Here is a 23,087-nt window from a genome sequence, read left to right as displayed (position 1 = left end):
GATGCCTATTGCTGGGATGTAGGAGAGAATACAACAGGGAGGGTATCCTACTGGGGCGCCTGCAAAAGATTCATGGGCTATCTAAGCCACTTAGGTGATACAAAATTTGATACCAGGTGGAAATTAGGATGGTACTGGACTCGAGAGTCCCATTTATTGGGATGCTCGAGAGAGTTAGCTGGGTATTATTCTGTCATATTCCATGTACGCTCAAATATGATCCTATTTAGTGTGATTCGCGAAATGGTTAGCTGGGTTGGCTATTTCCTCGGAGTGTCAACCAGAAGGGGAGAACCATAGGGAATATACTGTACCATGTATAGTAAATCAGATTTACAGCAGTCCGACCATCATTGAAAAAGTATATGTACCGTTGTCTACTAGTTAAATTCTCGAAGCTGGACAGATCGGTTTGATGTGGAGCCGGGGGTCGGCTATTATTCTTCTGATTGGCGTAGTAATGTCTGAAAGGGCACGAGGGGGCAGTGGGAAAACAAGACTGGGATCTGGAGCTCCGTTTTTGGTCAGGAAGATCACAATTCGCCAAGTATTATAAGGAAAAAGGAAAATAAAAACAAAGAGGTCTGCTGGTCAGGAGGCATGTGAGTTTCTCCCTCCGGGGAAAGGAGGGCGATGATCCCGGTCAAAATAAAAAAAGATCATCCACAGCGCGTCTTAATCGGGTCAATCGTACTCCGTGCGACTCTAGAATCTTCGAAACTGATATTCTAGCCGTAGGAGCTAAAACCTTGAACCTACTATCACAAAATCAGCAGAATTCTTTACCAGTCAATTTTGGGAGACCTGCAAAGCCGAGAATTGAATGAAGATCGATCTACGGGTTATCATCCTAGGAAGAATGTGTAAAAAGGGCGACATATCGTGTGATCTCCTAGTTTCTCTACGCATACTGTAGTGATCGAACCAGATCAGTGAATTTCTGGTTCCTACTTTATTGCACAGTCATGAGCCGAGCCATCAGCTAGATAGCATTTAAACTCCTGGTATGTGTTGGTACTGTGTATGGGCGAGACGCTATGACGCAGTGAGTCTCTTGTTTTATAAGTGAATAAATGGGATGGCAAAAATGGGAAAGGGACAAAGATGAATAGGAGAGGATGAGGGAATCAGACAGCGGTCCCTCGTGTATCGGAGCCAGATCTGATTGCCAGGAGCTCCGTAAATTGCTGTGCTGAGAAACCTCTGAAGTACTCAGCGGCGGTGAGCGGGGAACTCGGGAAGGGAGCATCTGCCAGTGAGATGGATTAAACACTGGGGCGCTTGGTGGTTTAAGCCGAGAATGTCAACGTAACGCACAAATAAGATCCTATCAGAGTGTAAACTGTAAATGGTCAGCGGCTCAAGTCCCGAGTCCCGAATCCCAATTCCACTCTTGGCTTTAAATGACTTTAATTATGTATACCGAGAGTCATGACGTTTCATATACAGACCAATCACAGAGTTTACCGTCCGGTGGCAAATACATGGCCACAAAGTTGGACCATCAGCCCTGATTACTCTAAGTAAGGTATTGAAGAAGTAAGGACCAGAATCATGGATAGTTTGTAAAGTTGAGAGGAGCGGTGTTGAGGTGTGAAAGATAAGTACTAATGCTGGGAGACGTAATGCTCCGTACCGGTTTTGTTCCCTGGGACTGATCTACTTGACAGTCACAACCACGACGAACTAGACCATTTCTGGCAAATCTCTTTGTTGCCAAAGAGAGCCAGAAATGGTCTAGTTCAAGTGTGATCTAATCTGCATACTGCATGTGCCTCACACTGTTACGACCAATCCCATTCATTATGTCCTTATTAGAACGTAATAGTGGAGCTAGTCGCCCCACAAGTGCATCTTGTACTTGCAACCATGCAGAAATCATCTCCCATCCATCTTTTCCATCCATCTCCCATCCTTCTCACAACTCATCCTTCTCCGATGGGAGAAGGATGAGTTGTTCAATACGCCCATCCTGTCGCCCACCTGGGCGTCATCCACATCGCCTAGGAGATTGCCTTCTGGTATATAAGCCCCCCTTTCTCACCGCAAAGATGCATTCGTTCTTTTCACATTCGACCAAGCCGTCGAGAAAAACCCTCTTCATAAATACCATTGTGCTACTTTTACCTTCGCCTATCTCCATTACCCGATATCTTTCAGTGTGCATCTTTGATTGTTATCCGTCAAAGATGTCAGCCAATGGAGTCCACGAAGAACAGACGAGTATCTTGGAAGGCACTGGACGTTCTTCACCGGCTTTGCGGCCTCTGTCACAGCAGGAGCCAATGCTGAAAATCTGGGATCAAACTATCCTAAGCCCTTTACCCAGCTCTGTCAATGCACCAGGCTATCTGAAAGACCTGCCGCTTATTGGCACCCATGAAGAAACACCCGCATCAATCTTTGGTCATAACGATTCCCCCTCAATGGCTCTACGATTCCAGGAGCCGACCCCGTCGGCCTGGCACCAAGCCAATCCGAGTCTCTTGCTCGACTTCGTCAACCTACCCATAATTACTTGGTACGAAGTGGATACCGACTCTCCAGTCGACTATTTGCACGGAACAACATCCCCCATAGGGACAAATCACTGTCCTACCATCCAGGAACAGATGAGGGAGCAAGATGACCTCCCCCAAAACGCCACACCGCTCGAGCAGACTTACATTTGTGACTGGAAGGCTGTTCTTATAACAAGCCCTTTGGTTGTAAGTATAATTTGCAACGCCATAGAGATGAGCAACACATATCCCCAAAGGCATACAAATGCCCATTCCTCGGATGTGAGAGAAAATTCAACAGGCCTAATAACTTGGAGGTACACTGCCGAAATGTTCATGACTCAAATTATCGACGAATATGATGCGACTCTTGATCCATCGATATGTCATCAGAGTCTTTGGCTTCTCTGCCTGGGAATGAGTGCCCGCTATCGAGAGTGGTACTATATCCACTGTGTCTTATGCGAATAGACTTTCCTCTAGGCTTTAATTTTCTTGGATCTTCGATGTTTAAAAGCTGGTGTAAAGATGTTCACTTGCCACTTGCGTTAGTTAATGACATCACTTTGCTTACGTTCATTTCTTTGATTTGTTGGATTATAGTGACACTGATGAGTATGTTGATTAATTTTGTTGCGCTTCATATTCAGATCGAAGCCTGGGGAACGTCATGTCTTGCACCATGCGCAGACAGACAGGAGGATCGAGTCAGGTGATACTTTCACGGTGAAGACAGAAGATTCGGCCTTGCACCCAATTCCTCCATCGGAGCGGGGGAAACTCATGAGGCACATGGCCTGAATCACGGCCATGCAGGGAGCGGCCAAGGATTTAGACGATGACGCCCCTCCAATTTCTTCTGGCTTTAAACCCAACAAAAAGTCTATTTCCCGTGGTCGGTTACCTGAGCAGCGATAAATGGACACTTTCGGGAGAACAATTTCCCAAACCTTGTTACTCGTCCGTTGTCTGAACTCAAGGTCCCTGGTTTATCTCTCTACATATGCACATCACCTGTCAAGGCGCTGGACCGCTCTTTGACCCCGCTGAACTCGAATACCTATCCTCGCGATCAGTCAGTCTCATCATGAAAGTCATATAATCCCTCAGCTAGGAGGCCAAACACATGCACCCCCTAAGACTAGCCTTGTTATATCACCTCTTATTCTCCAGTTCCGTAATTTCGTCTCTAGGTTTGCGATCTTGTACTTTTCACTTTGTCTATATCAATCGTTGCCAGAGTCCTATATCGGCGCAACATCACAGAACAACAAAAGGGTATCTTGAACGAAAAACAAAATCCAGGCCCCACCCTAAACCATCATCCCTGAGATTATCAACCCACCAACCAACAACACAGTCCAAACACTAGTCGAACGCGAAATCAACGAGCTGCCCGAATCCAGCACATTGCCTCCATAAATGATCGTCTTCGAATTCAAGCAGTACGAGACATCATGCGCCTGCTTCACAGAATTCGAATTGCAAACTGCCGTACAAGGATTCGGATCCGAGTACAGCCACACCCTCGAGTGACAGCACTCCTGCAGAATCGCACTCATATCATCATTCGGCTTGTGGGGTTGATAGAGCGGGACTTCAGCGTAATATTTCGGAGCGCCATTAATGGAGGGCACGAAGTTGCGGGATGCATAGCAGTATGCGGGTTGTGTTGAAATGCGGGGGGTTGATGCCATTTTTCCGACACCAGGGAGATACTGAATGGAGAAAGATCGTCGATCGGATGTGCGCGGGTGTTCAAGCTCGTGGTGGATCCGAGACTTGATCTGGGGGGATCAGCATTGGTGGGGTTGATGAGTCGATTTTGCAGCCACGTTGTGAAGCAGAACGTGGTTTATAAAGGGGAAGCAAATTGCGCGCGGATTGGCGCTTTAAGCTTGGGTCTTACAGGTGCATGCGCTTCCGTTTGAGGGAAATGCCAAGGCGCTTAGTGCTTGTGGCTGGAGCCACAATGAACCCGTTTACTGACCAGTTGAATAGTGATAGTGACGGACATGATAAATGAATGATCATGTACTGTACACATGTCATCTCCAATGCAACTGGATTCTTGTGATACCAAAACCGACTAATTTCCATAATAAAAAAAGTTTTGCTCATGACTGTGCTCTATGGGAAATACTGAACAACATTTATACAAGCTAAAGCTTCGCCGCCAGATTGGCCCGTTTCCACATCTTCTTTCTCCGCTCATGCCCTGCATCAAAATCATCCACCCATTTCTGATCAAAGGGCGGCAATCGCCGTCCAGGCACACCCTTGCCTGGCTCCCCTGCAATTCGACGGAGTTCTTCAAAATACGCCCTGAAATCAGGATTGATGACTGTGAACGCGGGACCATCGCCTTTCTGCGCGATCCGGTCCGTCTCCCAATTCTCCTGCTCAGACAGCGGAGGCAATGTACCCCTGCCTGCAAGGATCCGTGCAGCTGCAACAGCCTGCCACTCAAATACCTTGAAGGTGAGACCAGCGCCAACGGCTCCGATGAAGACAAGACTGGGATCATGGCGATAGAAGACGTGTTGGTATAAATCGGGGACACGGTTACTGCGTGTTGGGACATGTGGGATGAATGGTAGTGTCCAAGTGAAACCAGTGCCGAAGATGATGTTGTCAACATCGCTGACGGAGGTTCCGTCTTCGAAATGCACTGTTCGGTCTTGGGTAGTGATGTGTGAGATTGGGGCTCGGCGCTGGATCTTTGGGTGTTTAAAGGCTTCATCGCCGAAGTAGACGTTGTAGCGGCCGCGGACTACGGCGTGGATGGGGGTTTGAGCACTGTCAATTAGACTGACTGCTGTATCTGCGGCAGAGACTGACGCTCCGACGGTAACGACTTTCTATGGTGTGTCAGTGCTGACATGGTTTCTTGACAAACTAACTTTCATACCTTTCCTCGGTAATTCTCCGCTCCTCGATAATGCTTAGTATGTTCAACGCTGCGAGGATATGCCTTTGCAAACTCTTCCAACCCGGGAATAGCAGGGATATATGGCACTGCATAGTGGCCTGAAGCAACCACCACCGCATCGAATACCTCGGTCCACCAGTAATCTGACGGACTTCCATTATGGATTTCCCGGCGGCGCAAAGTTAAAATCCATTTGTCAGAATGCTTGATCGCCCGCTCAACAGTCGTGTTATATTCAACAAGACCGCCGTGTCCCTTCTTAATTAAGAGATCCTCAATGTACTGCCGAATGACAGTATGGTGTCTGAAAGGGGTCTCCGGCCCGTGGCGGTCTATTGACCACTGAGACCGGATAGTGGGAATCGGCTCTTGGGAGTACGACATGACTCCAGCATCCACGTTCGTTTCCAGCCCAGGGTACACAGGAGAGTCAGTGAAGCGATCCTGATTTCCTGCCGGGGTTCGGCACGGCAGCTGCTCCGGGATATCTAGTGGCATATCTGCCGTGCGCGAAGCTAAGCCGTCAAAATTGAGTTGCCGTGGAGGTTCGTCATCTCTTGAGACCCTATTATTGTCAGAACATAAGTGAATTGCTGGACGGGTTGACAAACCAACATCCACCAGCTTTTTCCTGGCGTTCAAAAACCCGCACCACGTCGAAGGCTTTTTCTTGCATCAAGGCATCGACAGCAATGGCACCTGCTGGGCCCGCGCCGATTACTGCTACACTTTTAATGGCTGGCATGATGATGTGTTTGAAGAATCCAAATAAGTCGAATGATGTTGACGGTCTTCTTTTATCAAACCGGCCTTTGATCTCTCGGCCGATCAGCAAATTGAATATATCGAGGTCGATCTGAGAGGTAAAGTTAGACTATATCACGCCATCGAATCATTTTTTGCGCAAGATCCAAGCCAAGCACTCACGTGTTCAAAATGGCCAAAGATTTGGATCTCAGGGGAAGTGTCAAAAACCTACCAATTTTTATAACTTCGACACTGTCACTCCAATTTTTAAATGCCGAACCTCTAAATTAAATTTCAAATTTCAATCCCCGAGCCCGGAATCTTGTCTGCCGTGCTTTTCATTGGTTGGAAATTAGTGGACCAGGAACTGTAATATGATTGGCTCAAATATTTGCCACGGGTGCAAACCCAAACACCTACCGTATACGGAGTACGGAGTACAACGGGTCCCTTTTCGCCCCCATAAACACCCCACTTTCAAGCTTCATCCTACCATCCACATTATGGCTGTTGTGGAAAACCGCGAGAAGCTATGCTCTTCATGCAGTCTTCTTCCTCCTTTGAAGGATAGTCCTGGTGATGTATGGACCAGTTTTCAACATTTCAAATCCTCCGCACTGAACGGCTGTCCCCTCTGTGCTTATCTTTATAAAATCCAACGTGCGGAATGGGAACGGGTCGAGGTGGTACATGGCCTAAACCCCGGACCACCTTTTTCGCTGAATTGGAATGGACAGCCACCTTTCCTACCCTCCGCGGTGAATATAGATCAAGAATTGACCATGGAGCCCGCATTAGATCTGAAGGATTTAACTCGTTATGGAAATTATGGTGGCCCAAGGCATTCGGTTAGCTACTCAATATTTGCTAGTCCAGGTAAGAGCTAAGTCAAAAACTAACAATCTACCTGTTGCGAGACTGACAGGACAGATGAGCCAATTTCCAAGACCTTTTCAGCTAGGGAGATTGATCCCAATCCTACGTCGGATCGGGTCTTTGCTAAGATCCATGGATGGATTAAATCATGCTCAAAACATTCAGCCTGTGATCCTGTCAATGAAGCAGTTCTGCCTCGATTTGTGATCGAAATACATGACAGTGGCGCAACTCCAAGCTTGCAAATATTTGAAAATGACAAGTCAAGAAAGAAAGCTCTCTATATTGTGCTGAGCTATGTGTGGGGCATACGGCCCCAGCCAGTGCAATTGATGAAAGACAACATGAAGCAACTGAAAGAGTCAATTGATTACGAGACACTACCTAAGACAATACAAGATGTCATACGTGTCGCGCAAGGTCTCGGTGTGCGATATGTGTGGGTCGATGCCCTCTGCATTGTTCAGGATGACGAAGAAGTTAAGAAACAACAGATCGACCAAATGAAGAACATATACGGAAACTCCTATTTTGCTGTACAAGCGGCAAACGTCAGTACAGTCATGGAAAGCTTCCTGAAACCCCGAGACCTGCCAAAGCCATTCAAACTTCGATATGACGAATGCAGTCACATTTACCTGAGAGGATATACTCCAGATCGCTTCCCCAAGGGATTGGCCCGAAAAAGAGCCTGGGTTTTCCAAGAGTCCGTGCTTCCTAACCGACTTCTATCCTACGGGGAAGACCAGATCATCTTCCAATGTAGAGAAGAGGCACAATGGGAAGATGGATTTCGATCCAACAGACAGGATTCGTATTCACCATCACTTTTGAGTCCTCTTGACTGGCGAAGAGACTATTCAGGCTCGAGATTAGATCAACCTACTCCCCTTCCTAACCGTCGACTAGACTTTCTCGCGGCGTGGTATACCGCAGTAGATCAATACACCAGCCGGGCGCTCACATATCCCGGCGACCGACTTCCCGCAATTAGTGGCGCCGCTCTCCGCCTCCAAGAGGAAATAGGCGGACGATATGTAGCCGGAATTTGGGAATCCGATCTACCCTGGGGTCTGCTATGGGAATCAAAGAACACCATGAGGTACCCACGGACGAACCCAGCGATGTGGAAGATGAGTAGGCCAGTCACTTCTCGTGCCCCATCATGGTCCTGGGTGGCCGTTGATGGGTCAACGAAACACGAATTCTGGAAACGACATAATGATACAAGGGAGCAGGCTCCAGTTGCCTCAGTCTCTATGCAATCTTTTCAGGTGGATACTGTGGGAGAAATCATCAACAACGGAATGCTGGAGATTGCTGCTCCGCTATTTTACACTTCTGTGGTTCTCAAGACAAATTCCCGATACAAACCTTATGGGGTGTCTGGAGTGAAACCGTTGTTAGTTTGGGACGCACTTGAAAAGGAAGGATGGGTCACGCCAGGGACTGATCGACCTACAGCTATTGCTAACTTTGACGTTCAAGATGAGCAGGTTCTTCATTCTGGCGTGTGGTGCCTTCTCATTTGTCGCACAGTGGCATTGATGCTGGAGTGTGTTGATGAGAAGAAACAGATATTTCGGCGATTGGGGACATGTTATGTGATACCTAAATTCTGGCACTCTCGTGCCAATGAAATGGCACGAGGTAATGTTCTTATCATTTAGAAAACATTCAAATATGATCAAATGTGTCGGTGTCCCTGGGTCATATCATGTGACCTGAGCAGCGCTGGCATCCCGTTTAGGACTAGCTTAGTTTTGGGTCTGGGGGCATATCCTCTAGATCTTCTGCTCCTTCTCTCTTTTCTCCCCCCATACCCAATATCACATACGTTTTGTGTGAAGCTGTCAGCCTACATATTGTAGTCATCTTCCATCTTCCCCGCTTGGGGCCTATTGGCGCCAAGAAAATGGTACATATTTGAAGTTTTCGTCTTAATCCTATTTGATGGAAATCTAGGGCAGATATTCTATGCAAGCTCCCTTGCATAAATGCCCTCCTGTGCATGCCAGATTAAGATTTCCAAATGCCATTCTGAAACTAAAATGGCCATTGACTTTTTGCCTCTGATTGCTACCCGATCGTCCTCGCCCTTGCATTCGATCTCTGCGGAAGTGACATCCACATTCCACCAAAAACCGACCATTTGCCATGCACCAAGCAGATTGGATCGATCTACTGCGAAGCCTGCCATAATTAGATAGCACATTCTTTATAATCAGATCGCCAAATAATAGCCTCTCGATTTCGATCTTACAATCCTTCAAGCAAGCAGTGGGGATAGCAGATATTTAACGGGTTCACCCGACCCCTTAATATGTCGACTTCGAGGACAGCTTGGGACTTTCGTGACGAGCTCCAAATTTGAACAATGTGAGATTTCAGATTCATTTATGTACTAAATTACTGGAATGTTTCGAAACTTAATTATATTAATGACACGGAACATAACGTTGCGATGGCGGACACATTTTGAGGTTCGCAATGGTCCCCAATGGCCTATACCTATCTTCATCCTCTGCTGCGTGTCTTCGGTTCAGTGGTGGCTCTAATTCTTCTCCTCATCTGTTTGTTCGCCGGTAGTTCACCCAACTTCCTGCCCGATGCTGAGATTTTCAGAGTAAGTACCCACCAAGGCGGAAATAGGCTGGATCTAACAAAAGCAGGTTGACCTCTCTCAACTGCCTACTACTCAGGATGGCCCAAATATTGTCAATGTCTACCTGATGTCCTACTGTGTAGGACTTGAGCAACAATTCATCGACGCAGACAACACCACCACAACTAAAACAAGCATGAGCAAGTGCTCCGATCGCAGTGTCCTGTTTCATTTCAAGCCATTCGAAGCAATCAGGGAAGCCACAGGAATCCAAGAACCTGGGGAGGAACAGTCCTTTTCAACCAGCATCGATGCCCTCACCCCCGCAAGTCGAGCGATGACGGTGTTCTTCATCTTAGGAGCCAGTTTCGTCATCCTATCGATACTGATCCGTATCGCCGCCCACCACTTTAGACGACGCTTCGCACGTTACCGCATACCGGATTCAAAGACACAGCCTTTGCCCGGTCATCCAGATTATTCCATCCGGGGGAATCTCGAAACACCGCCTTCCTACCTAGAACTTTTTTCATTAATGGTATGTGTCAAGACACATGCCTGGTGAAGGCAGTCCACTAACAGATCAAAAGCTCAGCACCATGTGCCTTTTAATCGCTTCAATCATCACTTCCGTGGTAGCTGCGAATTTTGTCTCATTACTCCGAACCGACGATTTCGATGTTTCGGCCCGGCACAATAACACTTTCCTCGGGATGGCATGGAGTGCAACTGTGATACAGGCCTTTCTTACCATACACAAAGTGGCTTCCTTGATGCGGTATGAGTCTCAATATTCTTTACAGGACTCGGATGAGTATTCTTTAAACCGTGGTATTGGGAATAGGGCACTGTTCAGCCGTATCCAATGACGTGCAACTCGGTTGCGATATATATCCTGCGGGCATGCTTCCACACTAGACTGTCATTTTGGCGTTAGGGTTGTTTTATTATTTTTCATAGATATCAAAGAGGCCATGTCCTATGCGTTGGATTGGTACATGTACAACAATCAAAAGTGCTATTTTGTTATGATGTAGAGTCCAAGGATGTACTTGTACCACGATTGTGTTTTATTAGGGAGTGTTAACGTGATATATGACACCATATAAGTACATGTACAGAGTTTGAATTCTCACATATGTTTTCTAGGGCGAGTTTAGCAATCCTCAAATTATAAGCAATCAGATGTCGGGAGCCTGGCTCAGCCCCAGTGGCGTTACCATCAAAGAAAAGCCGCAGCGGAGAAGGCTCCCACAACGTCAAGTGTTGGTGCCTTTGGTTAGAGATTACCAAAGCGATGGATTACCAGGAGAACCTATGAGATCAGGTGGTGCTAAAGACAGGATATGAATAGTTTGTCAACATCGCGTTTGTCACTAAATTTGCAACACCCCAGGTGCTATCAATGTTTTGGTTTACAGATGTAGACTAGATTAACACAGACAGTGGAAATGCGCCGTAGCTAGAGTCTGGCCCTGATTGCCCGTCGTTTCACTCGAATAGGTAAAATCCTTTAACGTAACTTAACTTACCCATTTTTGCAAATAAAGAACAATGATATCAACCATTTGACGCCACTTGGAAATCGGCAGACCTGGAACCAGGGTGATGTTTTAAGATTGACGTTCTAGGTAACACGCCCCCAATTGAAGATGTGGCGAATAGGGCCAAAGCCGAGCCGCCATCCGCCCAGTCTTACTATGCCGTGTAATAATGAGTATTTGGTGCAGCTTCATATGACACAGATGCTATTTAATATAAAGAAATATTAATAAGAACTTCATAATTGGAACTGGGATCATATAGCGTAAGTAGAGGATTTGAAGGACATCCGTGCCAATTGATGCCCCCACTGGGGCCAAGTCCAACATTTTTCTGGACCGCACTTACCTACAGTAGGTGAATACTTCTTTAGGATCTAATTACCTTTTCCAATACTAGTAAGTTGCTACCTTGAAGCTTCACACCCGACATTGCCCCATATACTTTCATCCAATAAGAAATCCACAGACTTGTTATATGTGGCAACTGCGGGTGCGCTTCAATTGATTGATCAACATAGAATCTCACAATAATGGTACCTGCAGCTTCAGGCTGTTCCCTCAATGTATTGACTGTCTGTTTAGTGGCGATTACCTTTTTAGTCATTCAGTCTCTGGGGAATCGCAGCAAGAGATATAAAGTAGCACACGGTGACCGAAACCTCTACAATTATTCAGAATCAGGAATCCAATCCAATCCAACCCAACAACCCAAACTTTCTTCCAATCCGACCAGACCCGATTACCACTCTTCCAAAATGCACTTCTACTCTCTCGTTACTCTCGGGCTCATGAGCACCGCCTTCGCGCTGACTCCCCAGAACAACGCCGCCCGGGACATGCCCATCGTGCCCATCAAGCAGCTACACCCCCTCGAGGCTCCCGGCTCCGGAGGTTTCAAAGCTGGCCGGGCTTACGACCAAGAGACGGCCCCAGTGGTTCCCACCGCGACTTCCTCCGCTATCCCCTCGTCTACTGCTGTCACTCTCGCCTCCGAGATCCCCGTCGCCAGGGAACCCGTTGCTGTCCGTGCGGCGATCAGAAACTACCACGCCGACTACCGCAAGTGGGAGGCGGCCACTGGCGACGAAAAGATAGCACTCCGTGCCAAGGTCCAGGACGATCTCTTGGCTATCAAGAACATCAAGGGTGCTACCCTTCGTCAGGAGGCTAAGGCAAAAGCTAGTGCAAGCGCCCTCGCCAGCGCTAGTGCTAGTGCGACGCCGGGTGTCAAGCGCCGTTAAGCATTTATAAATCTCATTCCGACTTTTCGCATTGATAGATGGTTAGATGGGTGTTCTTTTTGCGCTAGAGCTGGTCTCTTTAGTTTTGTGATTTGTGATCTGATATAACGGACATCTAGACGTCCGAATAGATATAGACTTTCAGCTATTCAAGCCTTGCATTCTTTTAAGCCCAAGTTTCACACACGTAGTGCATTCCATACACGAGTAACCGTAGTCTGTAATTACTGCTTCTCGAGGAATACAACCTTGCTGCCGTAATCGGTATCAAAGGGAAACTGTAAGCCGATATTCATCAACGTCGCACCAGAGTACGTCCCCTTTCCTTTAACACTGTACATAGCTGTTGGATCCAGTCCTTGCAGTCTGATCCAAGGAATAGAATGGTCCACACGGGGACTAAGCTGGAAGTAAAAAAGGACAGCCTGGGCTCCATCCTCTGAGATAAACAGGACAGCAGGCCAATTCGAGTCTTCGGGCAAGCTCAAGCGATACATGTCACCATTCAAAACAAGTGGATTCACTTTCTCCGCAAGTGCAATCAGGCCCGGTAGAGCGGCCTTGTCGGCTTCTGGGATAGTAGCCGGGTCAAGCTCCAGTCCGAATGATCCACCCATCATGGCAACGTGTCCACGGAAAGCGACGGGGAGTGTTCGACCAGTTTGCTCGTTCGGGACAGCTGATAGATGGGCACCCATGGCGCTGGGTGGGTACGCGAGGGATGTTCCCATTTGGATGGTGATACGCTCGACAGCGTCGGTGTCGTCCGAGGTCCAGATCTGAGGGAAAAATTGCAGTATGCCTGGGTCGAAGCGGCCGCCACCCGAGGCACAGCCTTCCCAGAGGACATCAGGGAACTGGGTGGTGAGGTTGGTGAAGACTTTGTATATTCCTAACATATACTCGTGGTCTGTGGAGGGAGAAGGCATCTCGTGAATGCCCCTATTGTTGTCCCATTTGACATATGTGATGTTGGCGGTGTTCAGGATATTGGATACAGAGTTTATCACGAACTCCTGGACCTCAGGCAAGGCGAGATTAAGCACCAGTTGATTTCTTCGCTGTGTTCGAGGGTACAGTCCTGCGTGGAGTGCCCAATCTGGGTGCTCACGATAGAGGCTAGAGTTCGGGTTGACCATCTCGGGCTCCATCCATATTCCGAAGCGCAGGTTAGTCGACGTGTTGCCGGACTTGAGGCCGGTGATGCTGTTCACAGTATCCGCTAGTCCATCGGGGAATCGTCGAGGATTGGGCACCCAATCGCCGAGGCCTTCAGTGTCAGAGGTGCGGGGATACTTGTCACCAAACCAGCCGTCGTCCAGGACAAACATCCTGACACCCAGTTCGGCTGATTCTTGGGCCAGATGGTATATGCTGGTTGCATTGTAGTCGAAGCCGAGTCCCTCCCAGCTGTTGAGGAGCGGTGGGCGATCGGCAGTGGCGAACTTGCTCTTGATGAGATGGTTGCGATAAAGACGATGTAAGGAGCGGGACATGCCACCGATTCCATTGCTGGAATAGACTGCCACACATTCTGGGGAGTGCAAAGTTTCACCCTCTGCTAAAGACCACGACAGTTGACCGGGATTAAATCCCAACATAGCCCGGGTAAAGCCTTGTGATCCCTTTTCCACGTCGACGGAGAACGACCCGGAGTAGACGAGTGAGAATCCCCATGCCTCACCGGAAGCTTCAGTGGTCGCCGGATCCACTAGCGTGAGGAATGGGTTGTGCAGGTGTGAGGAATACCCCGTCGAACTTCCGAAGCTGATACACCATTAGTCAAATTATTGACATGAGAACTCAGATCAAGTACCTCTGGGTTCCATATTCAACTTTTCGCCGTTCACGGTGAGCTTCCCGTGCCCAGTCTCCCCGCAAGCTGATCATGTCCAGATCCTCGTAGGGAAAATCCACACTGATACTCGCTAGGGACTCGACGGTGATATTGCCTTTCCCTTTGTTGGTGATGCTGGCACTGCGCACAATCGCATCATATTTGGGGAAAATCGAGTATGACAAGTCTGCAGCGACCGCACTGTATTCATCATACAGATGCACGATGAGTGTAGTGACCTCGTCATCGGTTCCGAATGTCGACGGTAGACCCGGCAAAGCTGGCTTTCCGTGCTTGATATCATAGGACTGATACTGGAAATCCGATACAGTATATCCCTCTGTCTGTCGGATGCGAACTGCTGGCATACGGAAGTCCCCTCGACCTTGATCTGGGAATTCTCTTCGAGTGCGACCCGGTACTCCAACCCAGCCGTTCACTGCACTCACAATTTCCCTGGGAATGGGACCCGTCACGCTGCCACCGAAGTGATCTGACAGTAAGTCCCCAGTACTATTATCCACATGGAACTGGTAAGAAACATTGTCGCCATTCAGCGCAAATGTAGTCTCGTCCACAACAATTGCTATATAGAGTTAGCATAAGCGCTTGAAGCTTCGGAATTCACATGTAGCTCACCATCTGTGCTGGACTGAGCCGTTGCCAAAGAGCAACCAAGTAGGGAGACCAGACTGGTCACTGCTAGTTTTCTGCTTAGGTGGAACATGTTAGCTGTTCGCCCCTTGCCTAAACCGAGGATGTATTCCTCTAAAGGGGAATGAGTAACCCCTGGGGATTGACGTACCTTTATAGGGGAGAAGTAAGGCGTCCGATAAAACTCCGTGCAACAGGCCAGACCGTACCAGGTCTTCCCTGCATTTACCAAGCCCCCACGCGGGGTATAGCTCCACCGACAATGTCAGAGATCTTCAAGAAAGAAGCGCGTCCTAGCGGCGGGTTTGAACGCGTATGATTGGTTAGCATACAAGAATCCCGCCGCGCGCCAAGACTTGACTATTGGCATCGAACACAGCCCATAGATTTGGAGATGAAGGGTTTATATGAGAAATGCAGATCAGTGACGAGTGAGTCGGATCCAGCCGCTCATGGCTGGATAATCCGAATATCCGCAAAATAAATATCTTCAATGGCTTACGGAGTACAGTAAAGCCAAGATAGAATGCCCGAAGATGCCCCGCTGTGGAGTCCCCGGTTTTTGCTTTGCAAATCCCCCTCACTCCTGCTTTTATTCAAATTTAACAAAGAGAAAAGCTAAGGATTGCGTGGCTTGTCGGTAAGACGGATGAGGCGCTGCATTATGTCGATTTTCTGTGGGAAAATTCAATTTATCGCAACTACTATCAATTGATATTTCTTAGTATCGTGGTGCGGTTTAGGCTGTCTCATCATCTATCATCATACGCCCCTCAGAGACCAAGACAGTAGAGCCTCGGAGAAAGACCTCTTTGACCTGTGTTGTATCCTCACTTCTCTTGACACTCACAAAAATATCATTTTGCCTGCCCATTTCGACACCCTGTGTAAATTTGTATCTGAAAGGACCGCTGCCTCGCTCTTTGGGTTCTTTCAATGCAATGTAGCACCCCAGTGCACTTGCCGCACTTCCGGTGCCTGGATCTTCCCAAGAGACAAAATTTCTCGTCCTAAATTGTCTCTGGCCTTTTTGATCCTCTCCAAGGTCGACGAAATATTTGGTGGCCGTGAGGCCAGAATCCCAGCCTTCATCTAGATCATGAGGAACAAAACAGTCATCGCGTAGTCCAGCGCTGACACCTGCCAGCGATTTCAAATCGGGCAACTCGGCCAAAACGAAGGATAATCCGCTCACAATGGACACAATGGGGGACACTCCAGTGATCGTAACACTAGATTTGACAGTCGCCTTGTGGACATGATAGTCGAAAGGTATTCTGGCACTGACGATTCCGGTCGGAGATTCTTGAGCGACTGGAATGGGCCCCGCTTTAGTGACCAAGTACTGAAAGGCTTCCGAGCTCAGATCAGTGCAATGTTGGAGAATATATGCCGCCGCCCCAATGGTGGGGTGGCCAGCAAAAGGAATCTCGCATTTAGGCGTGAATATATCGACCGATAGAGAATTAAAAGGTTCTTGACTGTTGTTCTGTGGCTCATGCAGAAAAATGGTTTCGGACAGATTGAACTCTGCAGCTATCTGCAGCTTCTTCTCTTGCGACAATTGCGAACCGTATGCTGCAGGCACCCGTACTATGGCAAGAGGATTGCCCAGGAAGCGAGTGGTGGTGAATACATCGACAACAACGTATTGAAGATGCATGTTCGGGATTTAAGATTGATCTCACTTGAATGGTCGCACGTTGTTACAGTAAAGAACTCAGATCGTGGGTATTTATTCAGAGCGACTGGGCCAGTCGTCACCGACAGAAACGGCATTTCGGTGCTGCATCGCCATTCTTGTCCAACCTCGCTTGACCTATGCCGAGATGCTGAACTTCTGCTTCCGCAGATAGCCCCTCTTGTCATCGAAGGGCGTGGGGTACCCCAGGATCTCCGATTGGTTCGCCAGTTCCTCTGATAACAGCGTCCGGAAAAACGTAGCAGATGTGCTCAGCCCAAACGGAGGGATTGGCACAAGTTTCCCGGTCTGCCATCCCAGACAGGCTTAATTATTGATCAGATGGATACAGGCTACGGAAATAGCGAGCGTGATAATGGGTGCTATGGGAAACGAGAGAAGCTCAAGAGCAGCTGAGGGCACGGTCCCATATTAAAGTGGGTCCTAACAATTATGCCGAGCGGATATACAAGTTTGCCAACTCGCAAGGCAGTGTTGGTGGGCTTGACAGGGTTACTCAGTGATGTTATCAATAACGAAATATAGGAGTCCAGCCATCGAGTCAAATAGTAAATAGCTGACTGCAGCAATAGATAACCTTACAGATAGATTCCTTTCAGAAAAAAATATCGCAACTAAATTAGAACCTGTTATAGATCTCGGCCCGGGTATTCAAATACCGGCACCGCGGAGGCAAATACTTACATTTGACTCCATTCCAGGCCCCAAGCGGATCCGTTAGCTACCATTTTGATGGCAAAAAGTGGACTTGAAATCGGGAGGCCTCAATTGGCCAAAGCAAGTATCAGTACATATATTTTCCCAGAGAATACCCCCTGGGAGTGCACTATAGTTCTTCAAATTTGCGAGGCTTCATGACTGTGCAAGTAGCTCTTCTGGTTAAACTTATTACATGTGCTCAGTCAAAATTAAATTCTTAATGTGCTTTCTCGGTTTCATATCGTCCTCCACATGGATTCCTCGCTTCTCGGTACCGTTTTTATGTTAGTTTGCGCATACGAAAGGTTCAACGGTAATAATGAAATTTTCCAATAAGCTCTGTTATAAGGTCTTGTGGTGATGGCACAACTTGATGTCAACAAATGCGGTCGGCTACAACCGGCCTCGTTTTGGTGGGTCTTGGGGCCTGATCCCGACTCCGATCGAAACTTCCCGGGACTGATCGTGGCTTCATAGATCCCCAGTGTTGATATCGGCGTATCACGGCTGAGTTTTGATGTCATGTTCCTACGATACCGAGCTAGAGAACCGAGTGCAAGGATGAATGTGGATATGTGGATGAGGAAAAGCCTCTGGACTGAGAAACGAAGAGAGGATATGCCCCACTACTAACAAAAGCGATGTGCATTGCCCCACGGGTGCGGTTAGATTCGTTGAATATCCCTTGTCAAATGAAGGGCGCGGCCTTGCTTAATAAACCAGGCCTTGCCGTTTATCTACCCGGGCATCTGCAAATTTCCAGGCGCGATCAGTCACCTATCTGTCTTTTTATCTCTTTCACTATGTCACACGAAGATGCTCATCACCATATCGTCGCCATTGAGGCCATTCATTATCAAATACCCGAGTTCGACATACCCGGAAAATACACAAAAGCCGTACACCGCTGGACCGAGCCATCAGAGCTTATCGAGCGAATCAAAGATGCCACGATTGTCATTACCACAACCATCCGTCTGAATTCGGATGTCCTAAACGCTGAAGCCACTCCAAAACTCCGTCTCATCGTGATCATGGCAACCGGCACAGATTGCGTCGACTTAGCAGCAGCCAAGGCCCGAGGAATCCTCGTTTGCAATTGTCCAGGTAACAATGTGGACAGTGTCAGTGAGCACGCCATTGGACTCTATTTCGCTACGCGACGAAGGTTTCTCATATTGCATAACGCCACAACTTTGGTGCCTGAGGATCCGGATCTCAATACCGAGTGGAAAACGAACGGGTCCCTGCGGTCGAAATTGGCTAGATCGGACGGACGGGGTCCGTTGTTGTGCAGTGATGAAATTGTCGGTATCATTGGATACGGAATGCTAGGGAAGCGTATTGAAGCCTTGGCTAAAACTCTTGGCATGAAGGTTAACATAGCTGAGCGAAAGGGTGCGACTCCTCGAGGAGATCGGATCGCCTTTGAAGATGCTTTGAAGGAATCGACGGTTTTGTTTTTGTGCTTGCCTCGAAGCCCCGAGACGATCAACTTGATCTCGACTGCAGAGTTTCAGACGATGTCCCCTCATGCTTTGTTGATAAACGTCGCAAGAGGCGGAATTGTTGATGAGCAGGCGTTGCTTGAAGCTCTTAAAGGTGGCACCATTGCAGGAGCGGCCACGGATGTGTACGCCATAGAACCTTGTGGGAGAGGAGACTCACCTTTATTGAGCTCTGAAGCAGCGGAGCTAAATTTGGTTTTGACGCCTCATCTCGCTTGGTATGCGGAGAGAACGTTGCACAACTTAGAGGCGGCTGCAAAGGCTACTGTCGAGGCATGGTGTCATGGTCGACCCATTCATCAAGTGCAGTAATACGCCTAACGGGATAGTGAATAGCAACTTACCCAATTCTTTCCAGGAATCATATCCCGCAGTAACAAGGTACAGTAAACAGGAGCCAGTCCAAACTTAGGCTAGGTAGTGATTTTGAGGTTATGGCAAATTCATACTACTAATAATTCATCCACTGTAATAAGAAAAAAACCCCCGTGATCATCATGTGAAAACATCAGTTGCATACCTCTCCTTCCCTCGCAACCGATCAAAGAACTTCTCAGCCGCTGCATCATCATCAAGTTCAGTATCCGCTGAAAGCTCCTCCCCAGCTTCTTTAGCTCGAGCAATTTTCTCTCGACGCTTCTCCACGAAGATCTCCTTACAAATATCCCTAACAGCACCCCCAACCCCAGTACTACCACAAACGTAAATATTCGCACCCTGCTCAAATAACTCACAAAGCTCTTCACTATCCCCTCGCATCAAATCCTGGACATGCTGACCACTGGATCCATCCGATGGACGACTATATGCCCAACGAATATCAACAGCGCCGATCTTCGCCCATTCCTCTAGCTCGGCAGCATGGATATCGTCTTGACCTTTGGTCCGACAGCCGGCGTATAGAATTGCCTTGGCGGGTTTCTCGCTCAAGCCATCAGAGTGTGAGCATCTTCCACGGATTCGTTCGGCGCGATCCATAACAAAGCCGCGGAATGGCGCGAGACCCGTACCCGCACAGGCCATGATCATTGGCGTTTGAAGATCAGCTGGAGGTTTGAAACCCGAGTGAGACGGACGAACGGAGATATGTGCCCGTTCACCGGCTTGGAGTTCAGATAAATAGTTGGATGCAACGCCCATGTATTGTGCTGTTTCACCATCGGATGTGGCCGAGAGTGCAGGGGCGTTGAGGACAGAGAAGGTGATTGTGCATTCTTCAGGGGAAATGAGTGGGGAGGAGGAGATGGAGTATTGGCGTACGCGCATGGGTGGAAGCATGGCGAGGAAATCGCCGATTGGAAGCTTGATGGCTGGGTAGCGCATCATTAGATCCAAGGGACTGACTCGCTTTTGGACGATGCCCGAAGTAAAGTGGCTGGGGCTTGAGGCGATGTAGCGGAGTTCGGCTTGGGTTTCGGCGCATTCGACGGCGGCGTCGGCGAGGAGGTTCAGGTCGCGTTTTGATGCGGGCTGAGAGAGCTCGACGTATGTTGAGAGGAGGTCGAATGCTGAGATTGGTGTGTCCAGGGGGATGGATGGTGGAGCTGTGCTCTTTGATGGCTTTTGGATGCGGAGCATGGCGTCCCAGGGGAGATCGAAGCGCCGGATTGCTCGCCGGACGACTGGCGTTGGGTTCACAGGGAGAATGGCTAGGTAGTCACCACATTTGTAGGTCATGTCGGTTGGGAGCTTGAACTTGACCAGTCTCTTCTCAGGCACACCGGGCTGGGTCAAGAGTTGGTTTTCCACCACGAAACCTTCCTGTAACTGGAGGCCTAGGGTTGAGGCGCGCATTCCCGATGACACCTCTACTTGCAAGGAGGATTTCGGTTTGACAGCTTTGTCTTGTCCTCCTCCAAACTTCGCTGTGATGGATGGCCAGAATGCCGTCTCTCCCCAGCCATCGAAATCGGTGAACATGTCGGAATTAGCGGCGTCGGCAAGTCCGATGTCACAAAGTCTGCTTCCTCCATTTTCCAGAATCAGCTCATTCACTGCCTTTGGGATCCGGTGGAATGTAGCAGCCCAGTCATCTATATTTGATTAGCAGGATGTTTGAGCACTGGGTTTTATCACTTACGATGACCACAGCCAAAGACTGCATAATTGACATCTTCCAAACTACTACCCTTGAGTTCACTTAACCACTCAAAAAAGTGACTTGCATTATCAGGCGGCTGTCCTTCGTAGGAGGCCGTAATGAACACGACAGGGTCATTCTTCGGTATGTTCTGCATGGCAGAGTCCAAAGAAGCAGTCGATGCCGAGAAGCCATACTCCTGAGCATCATCGGCCAATCTGCGCGCAAACGCTTCACAAGTACCCGTGTTACTTCCATAGAAGATATGCATAGGCTTAAGTTTGCCAGCCACAACGGGTTTGTGCTTTCTCTCGCGATCCCCAGTATCGGACGCCTTCACTTCAAGAGTACCACTCAACGTCATACTAAGATGCGTCGGATCAAGCCCATTGCGCAACGAAGCTTTAATCTCAAAATCCTTAGGCTTGATAGTAAGAGTCTGCTTGATGCGAAGATCGTAGCTAGGATTGGCCATCTGGAAATTGAAGTTTTGCAACAAGATCGCCACAACGAGCAAGGCTTCTTGCCATGCAAACGGCCGTCCGATACAGCCGCGCATGCCATTTCCAAACGGCTTCCATGCATTCTTGGGCAGTTTGTTGAAATGTTCATCCAGCATTCTTTCTGGTCGGAAGTCTTCCGCATCAGGGCCCCACACTTTCGGGTCGCGTTGCATCTTTCCGATCATCATGACAATGGGTTCATCTTTGTTTAGGACATACTTCCCGCCGAGTTTGACTGGTTCCTCTTTATTCTTGACCGGGTGGGGGTGTAAGGCGATGAGTGGCGCGGTCGGCTTGAGTCGGAGAGTCTCGCGCATGACAGCCGTGATATAGGGGAGCTTGGCCATATCGTCCACTGTGATCTTGCGCTTCCCGATGATTTGGTCAACCTCTTCTTGGGCTTTTTTGTAAGCATGTGGTGTTTTGAGTAAATAATAGAACAAAAATGAGAGCATGCCGGAAGTGGTTTCATGACCTATACTGTTAGCTTCATCTGTGACTTTTTCGATCATTACGTACCAGCAATCAGGAATGTAATCATATTGTCGACAATCGAGTCGTCCGTCAGACCCTTCCCGCTCTGAGGGTCCCGACCTAGAATCATCGCATTTAGAAGATCCTTCTTGTCTTCAGGATTTCTTTTGCGCTCGTTCACGAGCTCCTGCGAGAGGTTTCGCAGATATTCCACATCAGCCCAATATTTTGTGTTCTCGCTCGTGGGCAGGTTGTTGATAAGAGCCGGACGACGAGCCCGTGTCCCCGATCCAGCAAGCAAGCCCACCATGGCCTCGACAAACGGATGCATCTCGTCACGGTAGAATGAGTTGAATCGCGTTCCCATAGCACAAAGTGCAATGGTATCCAGAGTCAAACGGGTGAAGTCATCAGTGACCGTAATCGCGGCATTGGGGCCTTGTCGAGCCCATTTCATTACGAGCTGGCTCGCGATATCGTACATCTCTGTACATTATTAGCATTTACGTCTTCCCAGTTTTGTTGGTTTTCTCACCATCAAACATGCCGCGGATTGCCAGTGGTCCAAATGCAGGGACTAGGACTCGATGCGCGACGCCCCAGTTATTATCTTCGCCTGGGACCTCGGCAGTGAAAAGGCCGTCGTGAGTGCCATTCCGAATTTCTTTCAGTCCGCCGGAAACTTTCTTTGTGAATCGTTCTTCGTCGCAGACTTCGTTTACTAGTTCGTGGGAACTAATGAAGACACGCGGGGAGCCGAAGGTGGTGAGTCGATAGATCGGGCCTAGAGCAACTCTCATTAGCTCATGACATGCTAGATCACGTCGGTGCTCGCTGTGTACCATAAGTATCAGCCATGAGGTCAATGCTCTTGATTGGCAGTTCTGCGTCGATATCATAGATGTTACCCAAAAGTGGGACCCCCTTGGGTCCCGGGATAGGAACCTCTTTGAAGCTCATAGTGAATGAGTATAAAGTAAAATTGAGAGAAAGAAGGATGAGTGATATTATGTATAAATAAAATTAAAAAGCCAAGAGACGGGGTTGAATCCTCAAATCCGATTGAGTTTGCTCCGACCGGTGTAGCGCCCCGCGGTCAGCAGTCAGGAATGAAGCTGTTACCGTGACTAACCCCGCCATGAACATTGACGTTATGATTTGTCTGATTGTCGGACCAATTAGAC

The 23,087-nt window shown here is 48.4% G+C and overlaps 10 protein-coding genes across 10 annotated transcripts; 5 read left to right on the top strand and 5 right to left on the bottom strand.

Moving 5' to 3' along the window:
• Positions 1 to 2,189: 2,189 nt before the first annotated feature.
• N7520_003795 (uncharacterized protein) lies at positions 2,190 to 2,972 on the top strand (the record flags this gene model as incomplete). Its single annotated transcript, XM_057137730.1, has 1 exon — positions 2,190 to 2,972. The coding sequence occupies one exon, from the start codon at positions 2,190 to 2,192 to the stop codon at positions 2,970 to 2,972; it is 783 nt and encodes a 260-aa protein (XP_056998195.1).
• An 842-nt stretch (positions 2,973 to 3,814) lies between these two features.
• Positions 3,815 to 4,518, bottom strand: N7520_003794 (uncharacterized protein; the record flags this gene model as incomplete). The annotated part of the gene is made up of 2 exons (XM_057137729.1): positions 3,815 to 4,288; positions 4,492 to 4,518. The coding sequence occupies 2 exons, from the start codon at positions 4,516 to 4,518 to the stop codon at positions 3,815 to 3,817; spliced, it is 501 nt and encodes a 166-aa protein (XP_056998194.1).
• Positions 4,519 to 4,663: 145 nt separating this feature from the next.
• Positions 4,664 to 6,178, bottom strand: N7520_003793 (uncharacterized protein; the record flags this gene model as incomplete). Its single annotated transcript, XM_057137728.1, has 3 exons — positions 4,664 to 5,362; positions 5,413 to 5,998; positions 6,045 to 6,178. The coding sequence occupies 3 exons, from the start codon at positions 6,176 to 6,178 to the stop codon at positions 4,664 to 4,666; spliced, it is 1,419 nt and encodes a 472-aa protein (XP_056998193.1).
• A 505-nt stretch (positions 6,179 to 6,683) lies between these two features.
• Positions 6,684 to 8,620, top strand: N7520_003792 (HET domain-containing protein; the record flags this gene model as incomplete). The annotated part of the gene is made up of 3 exons (XM_057137727.1): positions 6,684 to 7,056; positions 7,138 to 8,572; positions 8,596 to 8,620. The coding sequence occupies 3 exons, from the start codon at positions 6,684 to 6,686 to the stop codon at positions 8,618 to 8,620; spliced, it is 1,833 nt and encodes a 610-aa protein (XP_056998192.1).
• Positions 8,621 to 9,556: 936 nt separating this feature from the next.
• Positions 9,557 to 10,530, top strand: N7520_003791 (SUR7/PalI family protein; the record flags this gene model as incomplete). Its single annotated transcript, XM_057137726.1, has 3 exons — positions 9,557 to 9,682; positions 9,729 to 10,199; positions 10,252 to 10,530. 3 exons carry the CDS (start codon positions 9,557 to 9,559, stop codon positions 10,528 to 10,530), a joined length of 876 nt encoding a protein of 291 aa, XP_056998191.1.
• Positions 10,531 to 11,960: 1,430 nt separating this feature from the next.
• On the top strand, positions 11,961 to 12,446 carry N7520_003790 (uncharacterized protein; the record flags this gene model as incomplete). The annotated part of the gene is made up of 1 exon (XM_057137725.1): positions 11,961 to 12,446. One exon carries the CDS (start codon positions 11,961 to 11,963, stop codon positions 12,444 to 12,446), a length of 486 nt encoding a protein of 161 aa, XP_056998190.1.
• A 224-nt stretch (positions 12,447 to 12,670) lies between these two features.
• On the bottom strand, positions 12,671 to 15,010 carry N7520_003789 (alpha-galactosidase; the record flags this gene model as incomplete). The annotated part of the gene is made up of 3 exons (XM_057137724.1): positions 12,671 to 14,213; positions 14,263 to 14,869; positions 14,923 to 15,010. The coding sequence occupies 3 exons, from the start codon at positions 15,008 to 15,010 to the stop codon at positions 12,671 to 12,673; spliced, it is 2,238 nt and encodes a 745-aa protein (XP_056998189.1).
• A 666-nt stretch (positions 15,011 to 15,676) lies between these two features.
• Positions 15,677 to 16,600, bottom strand: N7520_003788 (PhzF family phenazine biosynthesis protein; the record flags this gene model as incomplete). The annotated part of the gene is made up of 1 exon (XM_057137723.1): positions 15,677 to 16,600. One exon carries the CDS (start codon positions 16,598 to 16,600, stop codon positions 15,677 to 15,679), a length of 924 nt encoding a protein of 307 aa, XP_056998188.1.
• Positions 16,601 to 18,141: 1,541 nt separating this feature from the next.
• N7520_003787 (D-isomer specific 2-hydroxyacid dehydrogenase family protein) lies at positions 18,142 to 19,158 on the top strand (the record flags this gene model as incomplete). Its single annotated transcript, XM_057137722.1, has 1 exon — positions 18,142 to 19,158. One exon carries the CDS (start codon positions 18,142 to 18,144, stop codon positions 19,156 to 19,158), a length of 1,017 nt encoding a protein of 338 aa, XP_056998187.1.
• A 183-nt stretch (positions 19,159 to 19,341) lies between these two features.
• N7520_003786 (bifunctional cytochrome P450/NADPH--P450 reductase) lies at positions 19,342 to 22,863 on the bottom strand (the record flags this gene model as incomplete). The annotated part of the gene is made up of 5 exons (XM_057137721.1): positions 19,342 to 20,879; positions 20,927 to 21,904; positions 21,949 to 22,389; positions 22,439 to 22,687; positions 22,746 to 22,863. 5 exons carry the CDS (start codon positions 22,861 to 22,863, stop codon positions 19,342 to 19,344), a joined length of 3,324 nt encoding a protein of 1,107 aa, XP_056998186.1.
• Positions 22,864 to 23,087: the final 224 nt, after the last annotated feature.

Source organism: Penicillium odoratum (assembly GCF_028828045.1).
Source record: "Penicillium odoratum strain IBT 22623 chromosome Unknown utg000003l_segment0_segment0, whole genome shotgun sequence".
Taxonomy (NCBI): Eukaryota; Fungi; Ascomycota; class Eurotiomycetes; order Eurotiales; family Aspergillaceae; genus Penicillium; species Penicillium odoratum.
Note: the sequence above shows the minus strand (reverse complement) of the source record. Positions and strands in the feature narration are given on the sequence as shown.